This window comes from Cavia porcellus, unplaced genomic scaffold, assembly GCF_034190915.1.
Source record: "Cavia porcellus strain 051 isolate PalLab524CR breed Dunkin Hartley unplaced genomic scaffold, mCavPor4.1 scaffold_11, whole genome shotgun sequence".
Taxonomy (NCBI): domain Eukaryota; kingdom Metazoa; phylum Chordata; class Mammalia; order Rodentia; family Caviidae; genus Cavia; species Cavia porcellus.
In genome coordinates, this window is record NW_026947494.1 from 67,644,787 (window position 1) to 67,662,253 (window position 17,467).

Sequence of the window (17,467 nt, forward strand, 5' to 3'; positions counted from 1 at the left end):
ATGTTTTTGGATCATTGAACACAGCTGTTTGCAGTCTCTCTGTTTGAATGTCCACTTTGTATTCTTTGATACTGTGATTTGAGCAACTATTTCCAAGATGATAATATGTAATCTATTAGCAGGTGATTCCTTACTATTATGTTTTTTTTTTTTTGTAGTTCTGTATTACGTGTACCCTTACACCGCTTTGTTTTGTTTTGTGTTTTTCTCTTTTTCCTCTTAAATAAAATTAAAAAAAAAAAAAGTGGTGGTATTTCTATACAATGGAGTATTATTCAGCTATAAAGAAGGATCACATTGAGATATTTATCAATAAATGGGCGCATCTTGAGACCATACTCATAAATGAAATAAATCAATCTCGCATGTATGAATACCGAATAGTCTCCCTAATGTAAGTAATGATTCAAATATATAAAAGTATGTGGTAATCATGATTCCCCATTATGTGGCCTTGAAGCCTTATAAAGTTGTCACTTATTAATTGGAAAGGCTTTATTATGGGCTTCTTGATATGGAAATATTTGAAGCTATAGTATATGAAGTTTTATTCAAATATTACAAGGAAAAAGACAGACACTATGGTAACTACTATTAAGTCGGGTTATTTGGTGGTGAAGCACTAGGTTGCTGAAACAGTCATGCTTTGACATGTATTGTTATGTTGTTATGTCCTCTTTTATCTCAATCTCTCCCCTATTCATTAAAAACTTATTTAGTTATTTTTTATGGTTTTTTTAATTAAGGGGAAACATTTAAAAAATTAGCAGGATATATTATAGTAACTTTTTTTGGTTTCCTATTAACTTGTTTTGAAATCCTGTAATACTCACACTGTCTTGTTTTGACTGATTATACTCTGTTCTGTTCTGTTCTGTATGATAGTATCAAGGTTGAGGGTATAGGCAACTACAATGAAGGCAATAAGATTCACTAAGATGCCAATTCTGATTTGACTATTATCTCCTTTGGAAGTCCTGTAATGTTCACAATGCTTAAGTTTTATTGGTCTTGTTCTCTACTGTTTTGTTCAACTTTATAATACCTAATGAGATAGACAATTCTTTTTAAGGAAGCAAGATGCATTATGGTAACCATTGTTGATAACCTTGTATTCTGTTTTTACATCATGTACTATGTCTATCCTTGGTTTTGACTGATAGCTTTTTTTTCCATATTTGACTTAATTCTCTTCCAAAAAAAAAGTAATAAGAACTAAGGAGTAATAAAACCCAAAATGTGTAAATTTTGTTGTAAAAAAGAGAGGGAAAAAAAGTGCTCTAAAGGATACAATTGCAAGTGTGTTTAGGGGTCTTAAATAGCTGACCATATTAATGTTTTTGGTTGGATCGTTGAGCACAACTGTTTGCAGTCTCTCTGTTTGAATGTTCACTTTGTATGCTTTGATACTGTGACTTGAGCAACTAACTATCTCTAAGATGATAATGTGTAATCTATTAACTGGTGATTTTTTACTGGTTTTTTTTTTTTTTTTTGTAGTTCTGTATTACTTGTACCCTTACTTTGTTTTGTTTTGTTTTTTCTCTTTTTCCTTTTAAATAAAATTAAAAACAAACAAACAAACATAAAATCATAAAGTCCTTCATCCTCCTTTTAGGTACTCATTGTGCCTTTCAATCCTTTAACACTCCCCATTCTAAAATGACCTGGTATGCCTTGTTATTCTGATGTTTGATTTGATTCTTGTTTATGGATGCTCTGAATTAAGGTTTCTTTTTCCGAGATCCAGAAAGGAAGAGTTATTATGGCAGAAAAGCTGAGAGCAAGAATCAAATCTTAGGTCTTATATCTCAAAAGTCTAAGCCCTAAAGGATGCAGGACACAAAGTTTATGTCATTAGGCAATAAAAGTATTTAAACTTTGGATGTCAGACAAAGATGATGGACATATGATCTTTCTATAAAGCCTACAAAATATTATCTGACTCAGCCAGAAAATATGCATTTGACTTTGGTTCAAGCACGTCATTAACCCTGAAAAGTTAAAGATTTACTTGCAGAAAAATGATAATGTGTGATGATTTGGAAGGGGGAGGACTGTTCATGCTCTTCTGTGGCTGATCATGATGTCTCTAGTACTCTGTGAGCAGTTTATTCCTGTTTATTGTCACATTATAAATTCCATTACATGGAGGACTGGTAGAAAAGATAATGTCAACACTTGAGGTTTTATGTTAATGAAGGGCATTAACTTGTTTTGCATCTATTTAGCAAGCTTATTTGTATTCCTTTCCCCAACAAACTACATAATCCCTTGCTTTTCAAATTTCTCTGATCAGCTTTTGAAACTTTCTTCATGATAAGTAAATAAATTTTGGCACTAATTTATCATCTCTATGTATGAGAGTTATACTTGTTCACATTTTGAGAATTATTTTATGCTGTAAATGAAAGAACCAGAATGATAAACTGTTTTTCCTGACCCCCTTCCCCAGATTGGATGGAAGGAAGAGGGAAGGTTGGAAGGAAAGCAGAAGAGTCTGGAAAGTGGCTGGTCCCAAGAAGGTCTGCTTTTGACCCTTAGAGAGTGTTAGGGAAGATGACCATGACAGGGGTACCAGACAAGTTTCAAAGGGTAAGAAAGGAGCTGATCTCTTCTTCCCCACCTGTCCCACAGAGGAAATAAGCCAGGGAAGTGTAAGAGAGATGCCTACAGGGAAAATGGGTCTAACCTACATCCTCAAGTTCCCGTGCAGCCTAGCAGGAATTCATCTGTTGTTTCCCATGTGTGGGAAAAACTAAAGAAGAGCAGGCTTGTGCTGTGTGTGGACCTAAAATCCAAGATAAAGCTGGACTAAAGACAAGCCAGTAGATATCTGTGTCACTGACGGACAAGAAACCAGATGCCTCCAATCTGGCTGGTACTAATATTAACCTGTTATTACTGGGGCTTACCTGTAATTGTAGGGAAGAGGAAAGTATCACAAAAATGAGTGATGAAGATGCTTCACTGAGTGGAATAGGGCTTGAAATAGAAATCCACCTACAAAAACATATATAACATAATTTTATAAATATAGAATGATCATCATTATGTCAATAAATAATATTCTTATACAATATTACTCTTATTGCTACATAACATTCCACCATAGAAGCTAGTTTAATGATTTAGAAAAACTCTGCCCCTTTCTCCTTCTAACTGGTAGAAAGAATCAGTCTCAGTTACTTTAGTTGAAAAAATTTTTTTGGATTCAAATTTAAGGCCTCATGCTTGGCAGGTGGGTGCTGTGTTGCTGAGAAATAACCCTGTTCTCCAATCTGTTAGTTTAGTCATTAAGTCCTCAGTAAAAAGGAGGTCCACTTGTTGGAAAGAACCTTCAACTGGAATGGATCCCAACCAACAATTTGCAGTCAAGGATCTGGTGAACAGAATTGGCAAAATCAAGCTAACTTCTTTTTCAAAAACCTCCTTAGTGAAGCTGATTGTGTGTCATCTCAGCTGGCTATGCTAGCATGTCTCTGATTTAATTATTTGCAAAGAGAATTCCAGGGATGGAGAATCCTTGTTCAGGGAGCTACTCTGATGAATGTTTTAAGTAATAACAAAGCCCAGCTTTCTGCCCACCAATGGTTCTGTTGTGGGAAAATTCTCAAGCCAAGCCAAACCAAACTGAAAGGAAGCCTCTGCACCCAGCAGATAAGAAGGTAGCTTTTAATTTTTACACTAGTGCACTATTGCTGGATAATTCCACAAAGGCAGCAGCTCTGAGTTTACAGAAAGCTTAGTTTCCATAGAATTTAGAAGTGGGAGATACAAAGCAAGTGGCAAAACATTACATAATTGGTTATATGCATTGAGTCATATATTGACAGGCAGGCTATTCTTGAATTTGTTGAAAGAGGAATTATAATACAGAAACATTCCAGGAACAAGGGGAGAGGCCCTTCACCGAATAAGCATAGTTAAAAGAGTTAGCATAATATAGAAACATTCCTTGACTAGCCTAGGGTGCCTTAAGGTACAGATAATTACTCTGACTCGGTGCTCAGCAGAAGACGCAGCTGGGCTTTAGACACTGTCCAGGTCAATTGAATTCAGAAGAAGCAGCAGAATGGAAACTTGGTTAGAGACTTGTAGTTGATCATGATATATCTGTAAGTTTGCTATTTTAAAGTGTGTTCTTACATTATAATTGTGCCCCAACATTCTATGTTCCTACAGACAGTGCCTAGAGGCAGAGATGAGTTTGCTTATGCAGGCTGGTACTGGGCTTTTCTCACTTTTTGCACAAAGCAGTATGTAGGTTTGCTGTGAAAGAAATGGGGGAGACTGTCATGGGCTTCCCTCATTGAAGAAAGGACTCTTCCCATAGTATAGATAAACAGACCAGCTGTCATCAAAAGGTGGTATTAGCACTGCCATATAGGGCAGTCCTGAAGTCAGGGAGTCTTAGAATTTATCAGTTACCTGTCAATTAGTTCAGGATGCTTAGGTTATTCTGGGAAATTTCTTAAGCCAAGCCAAGCCAAACTAATCCAAAAGGAAAACTCTTTGCACCGAGGAGATAAAAAAAGCAGTATTTAATCCTTTTTTTTGGTCTTTTTGAGATAGAGTCTCTCTATGCAGTTTACTTGAACTCACTTTGTAGCCTAGGCTGGTCTCAGGAACTCACAAAGGATCCTCCTGCCTCAGCCTCCCAAGTGCTGGGATTACAGGCATGAGCCACCACGCCTGGCAGCGTTTAATCTTTATACCAGTGGACTGTTGGAGGTTTATGCCAGTGGACTGTTGCAGGAATAATTCCTCCAAAGCAACTGTCCTGAATCAGGAAGGAGTTTAGTCTATATAGAATTAGAAGTGGGAGGTACAAAGCAAGTGACCAAATGTTACATGATTGGTTATATACATTGTATCATATATTGATAATAGTCTCGAATCAAAAGAAACACTCTTACAGAATGAGCACAGTTAAAGGCACAATATAGAAATGTTCTAGAAAGAAGTCCTTTACTGAAAGAGCACAGTTAAGGGCATTTCCATAATATAGAAATTTTCGGAGAGAGGGCCTTTACTGAATAGGCACGAATCAGCCCAGGTTGCCTTAAGGTACAATTACTTTGACTTAGTGCTCATCTACAGCTGGCTGTAGACACTGTCAGGGTCAACTGGATTTAGCAAGAAACATCAGAACAGTAACTTGGTCACAGACCTCTGATTGATCATGAAATATCTACAAGTTTACCATCTCATGAATATGTTTCCACATTATATAACTGTGCCCAGCAAGGTAACCATTTATTGGTGCTTTATTGGGGAGGGGTTACATTTATCACAAATCAAAGCTACTCCAATTGAGATCTATGTTGGGATTTTTTTACTTTATTGTTATAGTTTGTGTGCTTTCTTATATTTGTACTTAAAGCTTTCCAAAAAAACACAGTACACTTGGTTTAACAGCAGCATTTTGATCAATATGATTTGCTCAAGACAGATTTCTATTTGTTCTCACTATTGTGTACTGTGAGTCTATTTTGTACATTTTATTCTCAAAATCAAAAACATACAATCTATTCAAGGTCACATGAGACTTTTTAAAAACCTGTTCCAGTGAAAGGAACAAATACAAATTCCAAGTTTCATTTTATAAGAGAAATAAATGTCATACACCCCCCCATGTTAAGAGAATACAAAAGAATACCTATAATATAAATTCTATTACAAACCAATTGCCGACACAGATGTGACTGTTTCAGTGCTGTTTTATTGTTTTATAGTAGCGTGTTATATTAAGGAATGCTATCTCCAGTAATTGAAAGGACAAATTCAAATCACATGCAGAATTTCTTGGAATTCATTTAATTTCCTGTGTTTTATCTTTTTGGTGACTTCTGTAGAAGAACTACTTAGAAAGTTTCCCTATTGGTAATGGCCCAAAAAAGCAAAGGAAGATTGTTTTTAATGCTTTGTGAGTTGGAGAGAGGAATGTACTTCACAGAGTTAACTTCCATACCAAAGAGTGAACAAAGAGGACTAAAGAATGGAGTGGGGAAGGGTAGTGAGTGTGGGGTCTATCTGCTTCATAAAACAGAGTGATAATGTGTTTTCCAGTGTTGAGGACTAGAATGAATGATGTTGATCCCAGTGTTTTTTTTTTTTTTTTTTAAACTAGGCATCAAACTTAGGACCTTGTGCTTGCCAGTCAGGTGGTTACGCCATCGAGTAATATCGCCAGCCCAAGCCTAGTTATGTTAACTGGGTCAGAGAAATAACTTCAGAAATTAAGTAATAGGTAACTTACACACATTAGAAAACAAAAATTATCACCACATTCAAGATTCTCAAAATAAGCATTTTCTTGTTTGCCAAAGAAAATCTGGGATGGCCAAAGGGATACGTTTTAACTCTCCAAAGCTTACCCTGCAGCTTCCCAACCCATCCTCACATAAATTACCATTCCATAGACAGGCACAGTTGGCATTGGCCACAAAGGCAGCTGAAATGAATAAAACAACTGTGCAATGCATTTCCAAATGATTACAGGCTTTCCACATTGTGGATCATTCTGTTTGTCTTTCTTTTCTACAGGAAAAAAGAGAAATCCAAAGAAAGGAACTGTGAGGCTGCAGGGAACACTGTCTCCATTCTCAAAGCAGAAATCCCTCCCATGGCAGACGTCAGCACACTCATTAAATGTATCACACCTTGTAATAAACATGGCCTTCTCTGGTTGGTATAAAGCACAAAAGTTGACTCCAAGGAGACTGGAGTCTCTGCTAAAAATAGAACAAGGAGCATAAGAAAGTACTTTAAGTTCACTTAAGAAAGAACTTTTTTAAAAAAAATTTATTTAGAAAGAAAAAGAGAAAAAACAAAGCAAAACAAAGCGGTGTAAGGGTACAAATAATACAGAACTACAAAAAAAAAAAAAAAAACCCAAAAAAACCAGTAAGAAATCACCAGTTAATAGATTACATATCATCATCTTAGAGCTAGTTGCTCAAGTCACAGTATCAAAGCATACAAAGTGGACATTCAAACAGTGAGACTGCAAACAGTAGTGCTCAACGATCCAACCAAAAACATTAATATGGTCAGCTATTTAACACCCCTAAACACACTTGCTGTTGTATCTTTTAGAGCACTTTTTTTCTTCTCTTTTTTACAACAAAATTTACACATTTTGGGTTTTATTACTACTTAGTTCTTATTACTTTTTTGGGGGGGAGAGAATAAAGTCAAATATGGCAAAACAAAGCTGTCTGTCAAAACCAAGGATAGACATAGCACACGACGAAAAAACAGAGTACAAGGTTATCAACAATGGTTGCCATAATGTCTCTTGTTTCCTTAAAAAGAATTGTCTATCTCATTAGGTATTATAAAATTGAACAAAACAGTAGAGAACAAGACCAATAAAACTTAAGCATTGTGAACATTACAGGACTTCCAAAAGGAGACAATAGTCAAACCAGAATGGGCATCTTAGTGAATCTTATTGCCTTCAAAGTAGTTGCCTATACCCTCAAACTTGATACTATCATACAGAATGGAACAGAGTATAATCAGTCAAAACAAGACAGTGTGAGTATTACAGGACTTCAAAACAAGTTAATAGGAAATCAAAATTACTATTATATATTCTGCTAACTTTAAAAATTTTTCCCTTAATTAAACAAAACCATAAAAAATAACTAAATAATTTTTTTAACGAATAAGGGAGAGATTGAGATAAAAGAGGACATAACAATATAACAATACAGGTCAAAGCATGACTGTTTCAGCAACCTAGTGCTTCACCACCAAATAACCTGACTTAATAGTAGTTACCATAGTGTCTTTTTCCTTGAAATACTGAATAAAACTCCATATACTATAGCTTCAAATATTTCCATATCAAGAAGCCTTTCCAATTAATAAGTGAAAACTTTATAAGGTTTCATGGCCACATAATGGGGAATCATGATTACCAAATATTTTTATATATTTGAATCATTACTTACATTAGGGAAACTATTCGGGATTCACACATGCAAGATTGATTTATTTCACTTATGAGTATGGTCTCAAGATGCACCCATTTATTGATAAGTATCTCAATGTGATCCTTCTTTATAGCTGAGTAATACTCCATTGTATAGAAATACCATAATTTTTTTGTCCATTCCTCAGTTGATGGACACTTGAGTTGTTTCCAAGATCTGGCGATTACAAATTCTGCTGCTATAAACATAGGTGCACATATATCACTGTGGTATGATGCTTTCAGTTCTTCTGGGAATATGCCTAGAAGTGGAATAGCTGGAATAAATGGGACTTCCAATCCCAGCATTTTGAGAAATCTCCAGAGTGACCTCCCCAAAGGTTGTACCAGTCTACACTCCCACCAACAGTGTAGGGGAGTTCCTTTTCCCCCACAGCCTCTCCAGCATTTGTTGTTGCTGGTTTTCTTGATCCTGGCCATTCTTTCAGGAGTGAGATAGTATCTCAGTGTGGTTTTAATTTGCATTTCTCTAATGACCAATGATGATGAACATTTTTTCATGTATTTATTTGCCATTTGTATTTCTTCATCTGAGAAGTGCATATTCATCTCAGATGCCCATTTTTGGATTGGATCCTTGAATTTTGGGGGTCTGAGTTTTTTTAATTCTTTATATGTTTCGGACAAGAGTCCCTTGTCTGAAAGAGAGTTCACTAAAATCTCTTCCCAGTTTGTGGGTTTTCTTTTCACTATGCTGGAGATTTCTTTTGACATGCAGAAACTTTTAAATAAGAAGTGGTCCCAGTTATTGATTCTGGGAAGTATTGCCCGTTGTGGTTTGAGTCCTGTTCATGAATTCTCTACCTACTCCTATGTCTTCAAGGTTTCTACCCAATTTGTCTTCCAATAGATTTAGAGTTTCTGTTTTAATATTCAGATCTTTGACCCATTTAGATTTTAATTTAGTACATGGTGATAAACATGGGTCTAGCTTTAGTTTTCAGCAAATGGAGAGCCAGTTTTTCCAACACCATTTATTAAAGAGACTGTCGTTCTTCCAGTGAACCTGCTTGGCTCCTTTATCAAAGATAAGGTGGTTGAGTGTGTTTGTAGTTGTGGTTGTATCTTCTAATCTATTCCATTGATCTTCGGCTCTGTTTTGATTCCAATACCGTGTTGATTTTACTACTGTTGCTTTGTAGCATAGCTTCAAGTCAGGGATTGTGATGCCTCCTGACTTGCCTTTGCTGCTTAGAATTGCCTTTGCTATTCTAGGTGTCTTCTGGTTCCAGATGAATGTTAGCAGTGATTTCTCTAGATCTATAAGGTATGTTGATGGTATTTTTATTGGGATTGCATTGAATCTGTATAGCAGTTTTGGGAGAATGGCCATTTTCACAATGTTTGTTCTTCCTATCCATGAGCAAGGGATATCTTTCCATTTTCTGAGATCATCTTCAATTTCCTTTTTCAGTGTATTATAATTTTCCCTATATAGATCTTTCACTTCTTTTGTAAGAGTAATTCCTAAATATTTCATTTTTTTTTGCTTGCTAGTGTGAAGAGTGTGGTTCCTCTTATTTCCCTCTTGGTGATTTTGTTGTTCGTGTATAGGAATGCTATTGATTTGAGTATTGATTTTGTATCCAGCTACATTACTGAATTTATTTATTGTATCTAAGAGTCTTTCAATGGAGTTTAGGGGGTCTTCTATGTAGAGTATCATGTCATTTGCAAACAATGATAATTTAACTTCTTCTTTTCCTATCTTTACCCCTTTTATTTCTCTCTTGCCTAATTACTCTGGCTAGTACTTCCAGTACTATATTAAATAGGAGTGGTGATAAAGGACATCCTTGTCTTTTGACTGATTTTAAAGTAAAGGGTTTCAATTTTCGGCCATTTAGTATGATGCTGGCCTCTGGTTTGTCATAAATGGCCTTTATTATATTGAGGTAAAGACCATCTATTCCAATTTTCTGTAAAGTTCTTATCACGAATGAATGTTGAACCTTATCGAAGGCTTTTTCCCCATCTATAGAAATGATCATGTGATTCTTAATTTTAGCTTTATTGATATGGTGGATTACATTTATTGATTTACGTATGTTGAACCATCCTTGCATTCCTGGGATGAATCCCACATGGTCATGATGTATAATCTTCTTGATGATTTGCTGCACCCTATTTGTCAATATTATATTGAGGATTCTTGAATCTGTGTTCATTAGGGAGATCGGTCTATAGTTCTCTTTTTCGGTTGGGTCTTATTTAGGTTTTGGTACTAGAGTAATATTTGCTTCCAGGAATGACTTAGGAAGGATTGCTTCCCTTTCAGTTTCATTGAATAGTTTGAGGAGTGCTGGCATTAGGTCTTCTTTGTATTTCTTATAGAATTCTGCGGTGAATCCATCTGGCCCTGGGCTCTTCTTTGTAGGTAAGGACTTAATTACATTTTCAATTTCATTAACAGAGATTGGGTTATTCAACAGTTTTACATCCTGTTGATCTAGCTTTGGTACTTTAACTTTCTAAGAATCTGTCTATTTCTTCTGTGTTATCAAACCTTTCAGAGTAGAGGTTTTCGAAATAGGTGTTGATGATCTTCTGTATTTCTATTAGGTCTGTAGTGATTTCACCCTTTTCATTTCTTATTGCATGAATTTGAGCTTTTTCTTCCCTTTTTAAAATAAGGTTGGCTAGGGGCTTACCGATTTTATTTATTTTTTCAAAGAACCAACTCTTTGATTCGTTGATTCTTTGGATTGTTTTCCTAGTCTCTATTATACTGATTTCTGCTCTGATTTTTATAATTTCCTCTCTTCTGTGGCTTTGGGCTTGACTTGCTCTTCTTTTTCTAGCTGTTTGAGGTATAGCACCAAGTTATTTATTTGTACTCGTTCTGTTTTCCTGATGTGGGAACTCAGTGCAATAAATTTTCCTCTGAGGACCGCTTTCATTGCATCCCACAAATTCTGTTAAGTTGTATCTGCATTTTCATTTTCTTGTAGGTATTATTTGATTTCTTCTTTAATTTCTTCTGTGACCCACTGATTACTCAAGAGTGTGTTATTCAGTTTCCATGTGTTTGTGGGATTTTTGCAGTATCTTTTATCATTAATTTCTAATTTCAGAGTGCTATGATCTGATAACATGCAAGGGATGATTTCAACTCTTTTGCATTTGTTTAAATATGTTCTGTGAGCTAATATATGGTCTATTTTAGGAATGATCCATGTACTGCTAAGAAGAATGTGTATTCTGATGTTGTGGGGTGGAACATTCTATATATGTCTATGAAATCCATTTGTTCACAGGTGTAATTCATTTCTGTTATTTCTCTGCTCATTTTCTGTCTGGTTGATCTGTCCCTTGGTGTCAATGGCGTATTAAGGTCTCCTGTTGCAATTGTGTTACTGATAATTTGAGTTTTCATTTCTGTTAATAGTTGTTTTATATAACTGGGTGCTCTGGAGTTTGGTGCATATATATTTAAGATAGTTATCTCTTCCTCTTGGAGTTTTCCCCTAACGAGTATGTAGTGACCTTCTTTGTCCTTTATGGTCATTGTTGGTTTAAAGTTCACGTTGTCTGCAAACAGAATGGCTACTCATGCTTTTTTTTTTTGATTCCTGCTGCATGAAGTATTGTTTTCCATCCTTTGACTTTCAGTCTGTGAGTATCCTTCTGGGTTAGATGGGTTTCCTGTAAACAGCATATGGTTGGAGTTTGTTTCTTGATGCATTCTGCTAGTCTGTTTCTTTTGATTGGTGCATTGAGACCCTTTACATGAATGGTTATTACTGTTAAATGCTGGTTTATTGTTGACATGTTATCTCTCTGCTGTTGCATCTTTATCTTTCTGTTCTGTTTAATTATCTGCTTTGCTTAGTGGTTTTTTCCTTTGTGTATCTAAACTGTCTTTCAATATTTTTTGCAGGGTTGGCTTGGTGTTCATGAAGTTCTTCAGCTGTTCTTTGTCATGGAAGTATCATATTTCACCATCAATTTTGAATGATAGTTTTTCAGGATACATCAGTCTAGGTTGGAAATCATTTTGCTTTAGGATCTGGAATACTTCACTCCATGCTCTTCTTAACTTTATTGTTTGTGCTGAGAAGTCTGCTGTGATTCTGAAAGGTTTTCCTTTATAAGTGATCTGTCTTTTTTCTCTGACTGCTTTTAGTAATCTATTCTTGGTTGGATTTCTGGGATGGTGATTATTATATGTTTGGGTGTAGTTTTATTTTGGTTATGACTATTTGGAGTTCTATATGCTTCACTGATCCTGATGTCGGTTTCTGATCTCATGCTTGGGAAATTTTCAGCTATTACTTCTCTAAATATCCTCTTGACATCCTTTATGTTATCTCCTTGTTTTTCATTAATCCCTATCAATCTTATGTTATTTTTCTTTGCATCATCTTGCAGCTGTTGAATTGTTATTTCCTGATTCCTTGTTATTTTTAAAAGATCTTTCCTTTCCTGTTCACTAGCTGCAATCCTGTCTTGAAGGTCTGAAATTCTATCTTCACTTTCACTGAGGTGGTTTTTACAACTTTCAATGGAGTTTTTTATTTCCTGTATATCTCTGTGCATCTGCATTATGTATTCTGTTTCTTTCTTATATTGCTCATCTAGGGATTCTATATTTTTGTTTAGTTCCTCCAATTTTTTAACTGTGTTTTCTTTAGATATATTCAGAATCTCTTTCATTTCTTTTATGATTTCTTCTTTTACCTCGGAGATTATTTCGAGTTTGAATTTCTTTAAAGCTTCCTGTTTTTGCTTGTTAATTTCAGTAGCTATTGTGTCTGATATTTGAGTTGAATGGCATATATTTTCTTCTATATGCATCGCTCCTAGGGTTTCTTGAGATGGGCTGGAGGTTTGAGGTTGTAATTTAGTCGTTTTGTCATTTTCCTGTATTTCTGTGTTTCAAGTGTTATTTGAAAGCTGCCTCAAGGTCTGTTGGAAATCCCCTTCTATGTTCGCAGCTTCTGAGACTCTGGCACCCGTTACCCCAAGCCACTGGGCCTGTAGAACCAATGGCCCTCTTCTGCCTCTTTAGAACTCCGCAGTTCCACATAAGCTGGGCTTCAGGGACACTGTGCACCCACCTGCTTCTTGGAAGCTCCACAGCTCTTCAAGTGCAGCTGGGATGGGGAGGCGGATGTAGATGCCTCAAACCCACTTATCCATTTCACTGCACCTGGAAGCCTGGAGGGTCCTGAACAGTCTTGGTTTTGGGCAGAGTGTGCTGAGCACTTACCACAGGCCACGGGGCCTCTGGAACCTGCGATGCTCGCCTGCTTGCTGAGATATCCACATTCCTCCAGACACATGGGGAGGTGGATGCAGGTGCCCCAGATCCGCCCAGCCCCTCCTCTGCACACCGAAGGTGAGGTGCAGAAGTCCCAAATAGGCTGGGCTCTGGGGATAGCGTGTGCCCGCCTACTATTTGGAAGCTCCACAGTTCTCCAAGTGCAGCTGGGATGGGGAGCCGGATGTAGATCAGAAAGAACTCTTAATTTAAGCTAAAGGACACAGGCCACAAATCTGATTCAGAGATTACATGTTGAAATTTTAGCCCTATCAAAAATGAAGAACAAAAAAAGAAGAAGAAAACATTCTGTTTTCCCCATTGCAAATGCCTTGACTCCTGCCAAACTTCTTATCCTGAATGTTTTAGACTATGTTGGTATGTGCAACAAAGCACAGATGAGCACAGCACAAACACTGAGTTATAATTTAACTTCACAGAGATTCATGGAGAACAATTATACCAAGAACACCTTCCTGAGACTCCTCCACCTGCCATCAATGACAGGTGGAGTCCTACTGCACATTAAGGATGTGTTCTACAATGTATACATGTTTCAAAATCATTTATAAAATTTATCATAATTGTGTACAAATTTTTTTGTCAATGAGAAAAAATAGACTCATATTGTCATGTACTGCTGCAATGAAATTTGAGAGTGTGAATATTCTGGTAGTAGAGGGGTCTGAGTCAGATGAAGCTCTGCTTTGATTAAACACGTGGTCCTGTGGTTGTGCATTTCTTTTTGTTAACAGCTTCGATTTCTGCCTGTTCTTCTTTAATGACCTAAGCACATGGGCTTCCCTGTGGTGGTCTTTCAAACCTGCACAGCACGCTCCATCCCATAAGCTGCCGTGCAGCAGCACAGCCAGGGCAGTGTCTGTATGCAGATCTTGGGGGCCTTTTCCAGCCTCAGCTCCTCTGGACTGCCCAGATTCTTTTCTTTTCTCTTTTCCCTTCATTTTTCTTCTCTTCTCTTCTCTTCTCTTCTCTTCTCTTCTCTTCTCTTCTCTTCTCTTCTCTTCGTTTTCCCTTTCTCCCCTTTTCTTCTTTTTTTCTTTCTTTTTCTTCTTTTCTTTCTTTCTTTCTTTCTTCCTTTCTTTCTTTCTTCCTTCCTTCCTTCCTTCCTTCTTTCCTCCCTTCCTTCCTTTTTCTTTCTCTCTTTCTTTCTTCCTTCCTTCCTTCCTTTCTTTTTCTTCTTTCTTTCTTTCTTTCTTTCTTTCTTTCTTTCTTTCTTTCTTTCATTCTTTCTTCCTTTCTTATTCCAAAGAGGTAATAACACTCCTCCAACTCATTTCTGATATTTATATTTTATTTAATACTCCAATGCATGTGTTGTGGGTGGGAGTGCATCTGTATCAACTCAGGAACCCCTTCCTATCTCCCAGCTTCTTTACATCCTAGAAAAAGATTCTACTTAGTTCAGAGACTTTGTAAAAGAAGATCCAACTTTTAACATAACAGACTCAGTTTATACTGATCATGTGAACAGCATCTCTTCATTCTAGAATCCAAAAGCTATACCTCTTCACCTTATAATTGGGTATTACTATGTACAGAAAAATTCCATTTATTAGAATCAGTAAATTTTCATCACTGGATGAGAAAACTGCCAGCCTTGAAGCCAGGCAGGGAGCACAGCAAGTGAGTCTGCTTAGGAGAAAGACGAGAGGGAGTGAAACTGCAACACTCAACCTTGCCTTGTGCCTCTCACATTCCAGAAACTAGTACTTGGAAGGGTTAAAGAAAAGAAACCATTGAGGTTGAAGCAAACAATGTGCAGGCTGACCAGAGCTCCCCAGCCTAACAGCTCATCAGCCACATATTCTCTACTAGGTAGCAGGAAGTGAAATACCAACAGAACGAAGTTTGCTCAGTGATGTAATTTTCCTTAGTGAAAAGTCAGTTCTAGCCTGGCATTTGGTTTCTAATTCCAAGATTAGAGTCCTTGCCCTATTCTGACTCTGGCTCTTAAAAAAGTCCTTTAAAAATAAAGGAGGACCCATTGCCATATTTCCCTCAATAAATTAAATGTGATCAGATGCCTTGGTTGCAGATTTCCTTTAGCAGGCAATTCTGGACAGCATCAGCATGTGGTTAAATTGGTCCAAGGTCTGAACAGGAAGGCTGGCCAGGGCTGTCTTAATATAGGGGCTGGGTTGCTGCTGCCTCACGTTTCCCACCTCAGCAACCAAAGCTGTCACAGGAGCCTTATACATCACTAAGAAAGTCAGAAAGTCACACCTGGCTCTCAGAGACAGGGTTCCTTAAGCCCTGGTCCTGTTATTTCCCAGTACTGGCATGGCTGAGGCTAGCGTTTTGCCTGTACAGCACATTGTGAAATGATTTTGGCTCAGCTGGCAAAGCCTGGGCACAATCACTTCAACATATAAACCTTGGCTGTCTGTACCATGTGACTTCCTGGAAGGCCAGGGTTTGCTTTTGGCTTTTTAGTGGCATTATATTTGTCTCAAAGGACTTAGAATCTGCAGGAAAGAAGCAGTGTGGGGTAGGGGCAAGAATTCACTTTTATGCCTCAATCAGTCAATAAATATTTTTTGAATATTTGCTGTGTGCCAGCCACTGTTCAAGGCTCTGAGGAGACAACGGTGGGCAAAACAGAAAATTTACTGCCTTTATGAGATTTAAGCTTTAGTTGTGGGGACACCTGAGAGTAATAAAACAAACAATTCAAAGAGATATAACTGACAAATATAATGGATATTTAAATTAAAAACATTTATTATAGTAAAAGACATTGCCATTAATCCCTTTCACAATATTCCCTCTTGCTTTGAACACATTCATCCTATCATTCTTGCCACTTTCTGAAGCAGTCCTGAAAGTCTGCTTTTATGAGTATCTCCTTTCTTTCTTTTCTTCTTTCTTTCTTTTTTTGAAAGGGTCTTGCTGTGTAGTTCAAGTTGGCCTTGAACTCATGGCAAACCTCCTGCCTCAGGCTCCTGAGTGCTGGATATACAGGTGTGTGCCACCATGCACCATTATGAGTGTCTTTAATTTTGCTGTCATGGCTGCCTCCATGTCTCGAATTGACTGAAAACATTAACCTTTCATGGTCATTTTGACTTGGGGATGAGTCTGAAGTTCTGTGGTGCCAGATCTAGTGACTAGTATGGCTTAGGACACAGCACAGTGCTTTCATTGGATGGCACTTGGCAGCAGCAGTCTTCCTTGTATTTTTTTTATCATACTAGTTTCCAGGACTGCTTCAGAAAATGGCAAGAATGATGGGATAAGTGTGTTCAAAGTAACATGGAGGAGCAGGGCATAGTGGCACACTCCTGTAATCCCAGCACTTGGAAGGCAAAGGCAGGAGGATAATTGCAAGTTTGAGACCAACCTGGGTTACAAAGTGAGCCCAAGCCAGCCTGAACTGTATAGCATGATCCTGTCTCAAAAAGACAAAAAAAAAAAAAAAAAAAAAAAAAAAAAAGAAAGAAAGAAAGAAATAGAACAAAACAAAATATCCCCAAAGTGATGTGCAGTACTCTGAGGGAGATTAATGGTGATGTGTTTTTTACTGTAACATTTTTAAAAATTTAAATATTCATAGTATATTTTGGTAACACTGCATATATAGTATATTTGAAGGTGATGAGAGCTGGCAATGAAGTTAAGTAAAAATGGAAAGGACAGTACAATGTAAATTGTGTGTTTAGCAAAGACTAACTGATCAGGAAGGATGTGAAGGAGTGTTCCAGGAAAAACAAAGAGGCCAACTTTCCCACAGGGAATAGGGTGACAGGCAATGAGAGAGAGCTGCTAGAAAAGGCAATGATAATAGCCAAGTGCAATTACTTTGAGTGAAATAAGCAAACAGTTTCCTGATGCATTAAATGAGGAGTGAGAGGGAAAGGGAATTGTGAAGAGTGACCCTAAGGTGTGTGGAGCTATGAACCACTACAGGAAGACTCATGGGAGGAACTGTTTGCAGGGAAAGACAGAGATTCAGGAGTTTAATTCTGGAAATATTAAGTGGAGATGCTGAATGATAGTTGTATAAAAACCTGAAGCACAGAACAGAGCCCTAGACTGAAGACATAAATGTGGGATCCTGTAAACAACGTTTAAAATTGCAAGATTCGATGATGTCACCAAAGAGTGATGGTAGATGGAGGAAAGGATCCAGGGCCTGCATGGAGAGTGGCACAGAGCACACGAGCAGGGTGAACTGCCAC

At 37.2% G+C, this 17,467-nt stretch overlaps 1 protein-coding gene across 2 annotated transcripts in view; it reads right to left on the reverse strand.

Moving 5' to 3' along the window:
- The window catches only part of Mtx3 (metaxin 3), a 117,569-nt gene that overhangs the window by 11,747 nt on the left and 88,355 nt on the right, over positions 1-17,467 (reverse strand). For both annotated transcript variants that reach the window (XR_010050590.1, XM_063258428.1), the window contains one exon: positions 2,916-3,003. Coding sequence is in view for 1 of the 2 variants with exons in the window: in XM_063258428.1 (XP_063114498.1) it covers positions 2,942-3,003 (62 nt within the window). In the remaining variant the exon portion in view is untranslated. The remainder of the gene's footprint in view (positions 1-2,915; positions 3,004-17,467) is intronic.